This window comes from Frieseomelitta varia, unplaced genomic scaffold, assembly GCF_011392965.1.
Source record: "Frieseomelitta varia isolate USP_RPSP 00005682 unplaced genomic scaffold, Fvar_1.2 scaffold_23, whole genome shotgun sequence".
NCBI lineage: Eukaryota > Metazoa > Arthropoda > Insecta > Hymenoptera > Apidae > Frieseomelitta > Frieseomelitta varia.
The window spans coordinates 282,764-290,090 of record NW_025109957.1 but is presented as its reverse complement, the minus strand read 5'-3'; the positions used below and the strand labels follow the sequence as shown (position 1 = coordinate 290,090).

The window sequence follows — 7,327 nt, the reverse complement described above, 5'->3', positions numbered from 1 at the left end:
GAAAAAAAAAAAAAAATGAACTATACATAATGATCGTGACCTGTGCAAGCCTCCTTCACGTCCAGTGGAAAGATCGTTGTGCTTTCGAAGTGGTGTAAAAATCGAACGATCGATTTTCGTTCGACTCTAGCAAAAAAGATATCTCCCTCCATTGTTAAACAGACGGTATTTTCAGAGTTTAAAAAAGCGAAACTTGTTCAGAATAAAAGATATCTATATACACATACACAACACGTATACACACACACACACACACACACACACACATGCACACACATACACGCGTACATATATGACAGTTTTCAACGTTGAAAAAACAGATCGACGTGGAACGGTGTTGAAAAAGAGAAGAAAATATAAAGAAAAAGAAAAAAAAAAGAAAACAGAAATGTCTTTGTGTAATCATTGGCAGAAATAAACTAGAGACGGGTTTAATCAAACAAAATGTTGGCTTAATTATCGTGTAAGAAAATTATCGCAGAGATGAAGTGTTATATTTTAAACGAGTTTCAATAAATGTGTTGCCCTAAATGTGTCTTGTATAGACATTATATATGCCGTTATACAGAGGAATAAAAAGGTTCATATGTATACCTACAGAATTATATAGATATATAACGACAGAGTTTTCAATAAATTGTAATTAATGAGGTTTTTAAATTTTAATCGATGTTGACTCGAAGGCGCAGAATCGAAGAATATTAAACAGCCGGTATGTATTTCAGTTTTAAGCCATTTTAATCTTCTATTGCCCGTTCGCTCGATACTACGTTATCCTTCATTAACTTCAACATTTTAAATTAATGGTAAAAAGAATATGTATTCGACATATCCAACGAGATCAAAGCTATAATGCTATGGATCATAATACGATGGGCAGTAGGAGTTTAACGAATTTCAGTAAAATCAGAGATACTGGAATACACGCGTTTGTATTTGTATACAGAGTTTAACCAGAAATTTAATACTTTCATATATTCTGTCTACGTTCACGGTTCGTTAGAGAGATTTTCATTTGAACGAAATTTACGAAAACAAACTAGAAACATGAACATGTGCATGAATATGATTGATAGACGTTTTGTTATATCTTTCGAAACTTTCTTGTGCTTCAAGGTATCGAACAACAACGCGTTGTTTTTCGACTTAATATAGTCTGTCATGTAATTCTGAGTGTACAATAAAAGGAAGTTGAAAACAGTTAACACAGGAATTGATTTCCTCGATTTTTAATTAACAAGAGACAGCTACGGTAAACAATTGAAATATCTATATATATATATTGTTAAAATTTCAACAATTATATTTATAATAAAATTTCATTCGATTTCTTAATCATTGATATAAAATAATTCGTAACAGTTTCTTTCGTCAAGTGTTTAGGAAATTATTTAACAAATGTATGAGCAAAATTCTTTACAACTGAAACTATAATCAGATTTCATGTAAACCAAATGTAAATTAAAATTGTTTTTCAAAATTTTAAACAAGGAGAAAAAGTAACGAATAATGTGAAAACGACAAATTTAAAATTTAAAATTTTTCACTTTATTGAATATTTGCATATTCAATAAAGTTGTCGCGATTTTGTAACCTGTTAATTGGGAGAAACGAATTAATTTTTCATTGAGATTTCAAATACAATAATTTTCACTTCGTTCATAGTGATTAAATCCATCTTTTGAGTTTTAAAAATTTTTTTTAAAAGTGGGAAAGCACTGGATTAAGACGAAACATATATGTACGTGATAATGAAAAACTATTAAGACTAAAAATCCTTGGAATTTCCTTCCAATATCAAAAAATAAAATTTAGTAACGTAACTTGATTGAAGAAAACTGCGAATGAAACATTAGGGTTAACAAATCTTTATGAAATAAAAATAATCTTGATGCAATTAATGACTAATAATAAATGACTCGGTTAATAGATTAAAAAATAAAATAACAAGATTTTATTATCAGTTCAATAAATACACATGACATTTGTACAAATTTGTACAAATATATTAATGATTTATATAGAGTTTATTTAAGTCCTTAATATCCTCTAAAATCATTTTCTTTGAAAACGAAAATTCTAATAAAAAAAAATTATAATACTAAATAATCTATAATAATAAAAGAACAGAATGTATTCATGTTATTCAATCAATAAATTTTTATTGTATTATTAACTTTGTCTTTGGTATCAAATTGATAAGAATCTAATATAATGTGAAGATAAATAGTTAAATTTTCAAATTTTTTTATTAAGATAAGATTCCTATTCTCACATTCAGGTGTTTAATTTTATGCCTATATTATCTTCTTCAATTTTGTCTAACATTATGATTTTTTTTTCTGATTTTTATTTGTTGCAACTACATTCCCATTCATAAATTACCAAACACTTGCTCATTTTGAAGAAAATATTATACTAACATAAATACAATTCTCTTATACGATTTTTTGTGTTAATTTTATTATTCATCTAGTTTAGTTAACGCGAAATTAATAATGCGCGTGTTATTTAAATAAATATTTAAATAATTGGTCAGACGAGAGTTAAAATGACGAATTTATACATAATGAGAAAACCAAATGAAAAATTAATATTTGATTGTATTACTAACCATAAAATATAGCTTTAATAGGTTAATCAAAGACTTCTATAATCACAGAATTAATAATTAATAAGGACAAATTGATTCTCAATGGAAATTATGCGACGCCATAAAAAATAATAGATTCGTAAATAAAAAGAAGTTATATTCGAAAAATAGGAGTCATTTAGCAAAAGTTGAAGAAATTTAAAAACAGAAAATGTTAGAAAATAAATGAAGTTAAAATTATGGTATGGTGTTCGCAATCGCGAAAGATCAGGTCATTTTGAACAATTGTAACTACATTTTAATTTTGTTGAGTGACGTGTGAGAATTTATGTTCAAAATTATAGATACCTCTATAATCCATTTTCGAAAAGGTAATAACATTGAATACATAACTGAAATATAATTATTCGAATAATTATATACTGAAAACGAATATTATGTGCAACTCTGATATAATGCTGAGCATATTTTACTATCAAAAATGTTAAAAATACATGTTATATTCTACAGAAAAATAGATATCACAGAACTTTGTGATCTCTGTGCCGCAAACGTTACGTACAGCAAAATAATACATTTCATAAGAAAAATCTATCAATCTATTGACATAGGGGACGGATAAGGGTTGCATTACAATAAACGCAATTGTTACTGAAATGATATTCGTTACAGACTGCTGCATTAAAAATGAATGAGATGTTGCAGGCAGCCCGAGATTGATTTGTAATGTAATGTAAATCATGTGAAGAAATGGGAGTGGAAATCGCAAGAGACAGAAGGGATATTCAATTTGTACGCCCGTCGTTAGAAAATTCTCGACACGAATTTTACTGTGGTATTGTAAAAATCGCTTTGGCGTTCGTTTTCATCATCAATCACTGCCCGTGCAAATGCGCATGCGAAGTGCTATGAACGTATAAATAGAGTCGGGAACAATCTGTTACGGACGATACATAACGATAAATCCCTGTTGTTTATTACAGCGGTTGCTGTAACGAAAGGGTAAAATCGACAAAAAAAAAAAAAGAGACAAAAGCAATAGGAGTTTAAATGTCACGTTGTTGTCGCGAGTTTTATTGAACAAAAAGGCAACTGTGACCGGCGATTGTCATCAATTCGTGTAACATTGCTGTGCAGCGTTGCATATAGATATTAATGGTGTTAGTGACTGTCTGTGAAACGTGCCGATAACGATACGAGCGGAGTTATGTAAAAGCTAAATGCACGTTAGCTCTTTAAATAAAGATGTCTGTGGACTTCAGCTCTGTGATAAATTATTATTCCCATATACACAGTACATGTACTCTTATATTTCGTTGCTACAATGCTATTAATCTTTCTGACGCGTGGAAAATTGTTTTACGTATTTATTCGTTTAATAAAATTATTTGTTTAATAAATTAATACGAAGAACTAAATTATATTACAAACTGTGTTATAAAATAATTCATATAAAATATTATTATTTCGCATCGGATTATCATTTGGCACCTGATATGTAATAATGAAACGTTATAACACAGTATTAGAATCTATATTGTTAAATACATAGTATATTCGTCGTATGCTTGATTAATTTTATTTAAATTTCACCATTTATTAATGTTTATTTTTTTGTATCATATAATACAGTCAATCCTTCTATAACACGGTTTATTCGTTTCGTGTGCTAAACGAAACTTAAAAAACAGGAACAGTGTAATAGAAAAATATATGCTATATGAAAGTTGTGCTATATATATATATCTCCCATCTATGTTGTAGGAGGTCGTAATTTTTCCACCATGGAATGTAAATGTAAATGGGAATCATGTTTTCAGAAATGTTCTAAAAGGATTGATTGTATCATAAACTAATTCAATTAACATTTTTACGTTAAAGGTAAAAATACACAAATTCTAACTTACGTTGATTGTCTTAGATTGTCATAAATTTACAAACCTTACCTTATTTTTTCCTCTGCACAGCGACCACACATCCTTCCAGTTCATGTTACTGAAACAATTAATGGATGAATAGAAATTATAGAAATTCTAGCTCTCAACCATTCAAATGTTTATAAAATGTACATTTTAACAAACGTTACCTCATTTTTCTCTTTAAACAGCAATATATATTCATTTTGATACGCACTACTAAAGAAAGTAACGGACACGATTACCGCCAAACTGTAACTGAAAAATGACGAAATAGAATGACGAAACGATCAATCGATATTTCAGAATGGTCAGTTCGATTCTCGACTACTTTAACGGTGTACCAGGATTTAAACTGGCAGCACCATCTCATCACGATAGTGTAAAGTATACAAGGTTTCATTTACAGGAAGATTTGAAAACAAGATATGCAGGAAAATTCGGTGAGTAATTGATGTTATTTCAATTAAACCTCATGCTTGTCATTCTGGCGAATAACTAATATTTCTGTGTCATCAATGCATGACCTAATATTTTTAACATTATGTAATGCTCAGTTTCTAACCTCAATGTTTTCCGTCTTGCTTCGAATCACTCGTACTATAGATAATGTTTTAACTACGAAACGGTTTCGTTCGTATCTTATCGCTAATTGTCATCAGATAAACGATAACTTTTACGTACTACCTTCACGGACGAGAGCTCAGTATCAATTAAACTACAGGAAGACTCACTATGGTTGACCCAATCACTACATGCATTGCATATTACACTGAAGCCTTACAGCCTTGCACGATCTTCTATTTACGCAATATTATCTGTCAATGCAAGCTGTAGCTTTAACCAATGTTAGGGTGAATGGTATAGATAAGTGTAGTGAGTGAAAAGTGTATTGCATGATTCTAACGCGTTGATTGTTAGTTTGAAGTTACTGCCCCGTAGTGTGATATAAGTCAAGGCATAATGTAAGTATTATAATTAAGGTTTTATTAGTAAGTTATTAATCATTCTAAAATATCCATGGAGGATTTATGTGCGTGTAAATTTTCTATTATGTTTATTCTCGTATAAAGATTTTTTAGCATATTAAGGAATGAAACTATTATCAAAATTCTAGGTTTCAGAAATTTCACGTTTTCCTAAGCTGACAAAATAGATAAAATAGTAAAATAAACTTTCTGAAATGAAATATAGCATCAAGCTATCACTAACATTTATAATCAATGTTTTTATTTTATTAATGTAGTATATTTTTGTTGATAATTTTTAATTGGATAGTATCAATTATATTTTTTCAAATATATGTTACATATATTTTATATTCTAGAATTTTTTAAAACTTTTTACTAGTTACTTCTTAAAAAATCTTTAAAAATATTAAACGTGTGAAAGAATTTTGAATTCCGAATCAGAGAAATTACTACAATATAAGAAATTACTACATTAAATAGAATAACTTTTTACAGGTTGGATTACAGTGATGAGTTAGATTTACAAAAAGAAGCAAAAGGAGTGGAACAATTTGCCATGACTTCCTTAGGAAGATTAATATTTGTAGATATACATTGTAGGCATCCAAAGTCATTATCTTCAGATAAACCATCTGTAGATTCCTTATCACTTGCTTTTGAAAACCTTTTTTATATGCCATTTGACATTATTGAAAATTATGGTAATACTCTACATACACTGGACATTAGTCATAATAAGTTTAGTAGGTATGTATTATTTATACATGTAATATAACTATTCACGTATAAACTAATGCTCAAGTTTAAGAAACATTTCTATACTCAAAAGTTATAATAAAATATGATTTGTTTCCATGTCACATTTTTAGAAATTTACAATTTTTGGCTGAATTTGAAAATTTAACATCTTTAAACCTAGACCATAATAACATAGATAATCATACAGTGTTTCCACATATGCCAACACTTCAACTTCTGTGGCTAAATCATAATAATGTAGAAGAATTATATCCATTTATTAAGAATCTCCATGAGAGCGTACCCAACCTCAGATATTTATGCCTTATGGGAAACAAGGCAGCACCAAGTTATTTAAATGGTGGTACCTTTTATGACTATCTTCAATACAGGTATGAACATTTAGAGCAATTAGAGAGATATTAATCATGTTAATAATAATGTAGATAACATTATTAGATTGTATGCACTGAATATGCATATTATGTGTATTTTATTTTCATAAATATTTTTATAAAAAAAAAGGTTATACGTCATATCTTGGTTTCCTCATTTGGTACATCTGGATGATAGAACTGTGACTCCAGAACAACGCCAGGAGGCAAAACGGCTTTTCAAGCGACCACTTTTAGAGAATCTAACTGAATATGCTCCTCTTCCAGAATGCATTAAACACCTGCATCACAAAATTGCAAATATATTTTTAAAACCAACACTGCCTTATAAATTAAAATCGAGAGGAACAAACTTTATTGTTTAAGACAGTATTATACTAATGAATATAATCTTGCTTGAAAGTTGTCCACTTTTGTTACGATAAAAAATATTTTTAGAACGATATATACTTTTCGTTATTCACAGAAACAAACACACAGAAGCAACCACATGGGGCAGTAACAAAACAGATATATTGTGTAATTTAACAAACTGTGTACAGAATTATATTATCATATTAATTTTTTTTTCGTACTTTGGATATAATAATTTTACAATACAATTTTATAATACACACGATAATTTTTATTAATTAATAAAACTGAATTACAATTCAGCAGTAACATTGTTAATTTTGCAATAATTTTTTATAAATATTATGTGTTATATACTTG

General features: G+C 28.6%; 1 protein-coding gene and 1 long non-coding RNA gene across 3 annotated transcripts; one reads left to right on the top strand and one right to left on the bottom strand.

The window, feature by feature from the left end:
- Window positions 1-4,497: 4,497 nt before the first annotated feature.
- Window positions 4,498-5,188, bottom strand: LOC122527682. Its single transcript, XR_006306388.1, has 3 exons — window positions 5,075-5,188; window positions 4,680-4,767; window positions 4,498-4,588 (listed from the first exon to the last, which is right to left on the bottom strand). It is a non-coding gene; the product is annotated as an uncharacterized LOC122527682 (long non-coding RNA).
- On the top strand, window positions 4,800-7,327 carry LOC122527679 (leucine-rich melanocyte differentiation-associated protein-like). 2 transcript variants are annotated; one of them, XM_043652066.1, is made up of 4 exons: window positions 4,800-4,952; window positions 5,976-6,227; window positions 6,350-6,610; window positions 6,744-7,327. In XM_043652066.1, the coding sequence occupies exons 2-4, from the start codon at window positions 6,037-6,039 to the stop codon at window positions 6,976-6,978; spliced, it is 687 nt and encodes a 228-aa protein (XP_043508001.1). In that variant the 5' UTR covers window positions 4,800-4,952; window positions 5,976-6,036; the 3' UTR covers window positions 6,979-7,327. The 2 variants fall into 2 exon arrangements, with proteins under 2 accessions (XP_043508001.1, XP_043508000.1); XM_043652065.1 differs by lacking the exon at window positions 4,800-4,952 and adding an exon at window positions 5,291-5,474.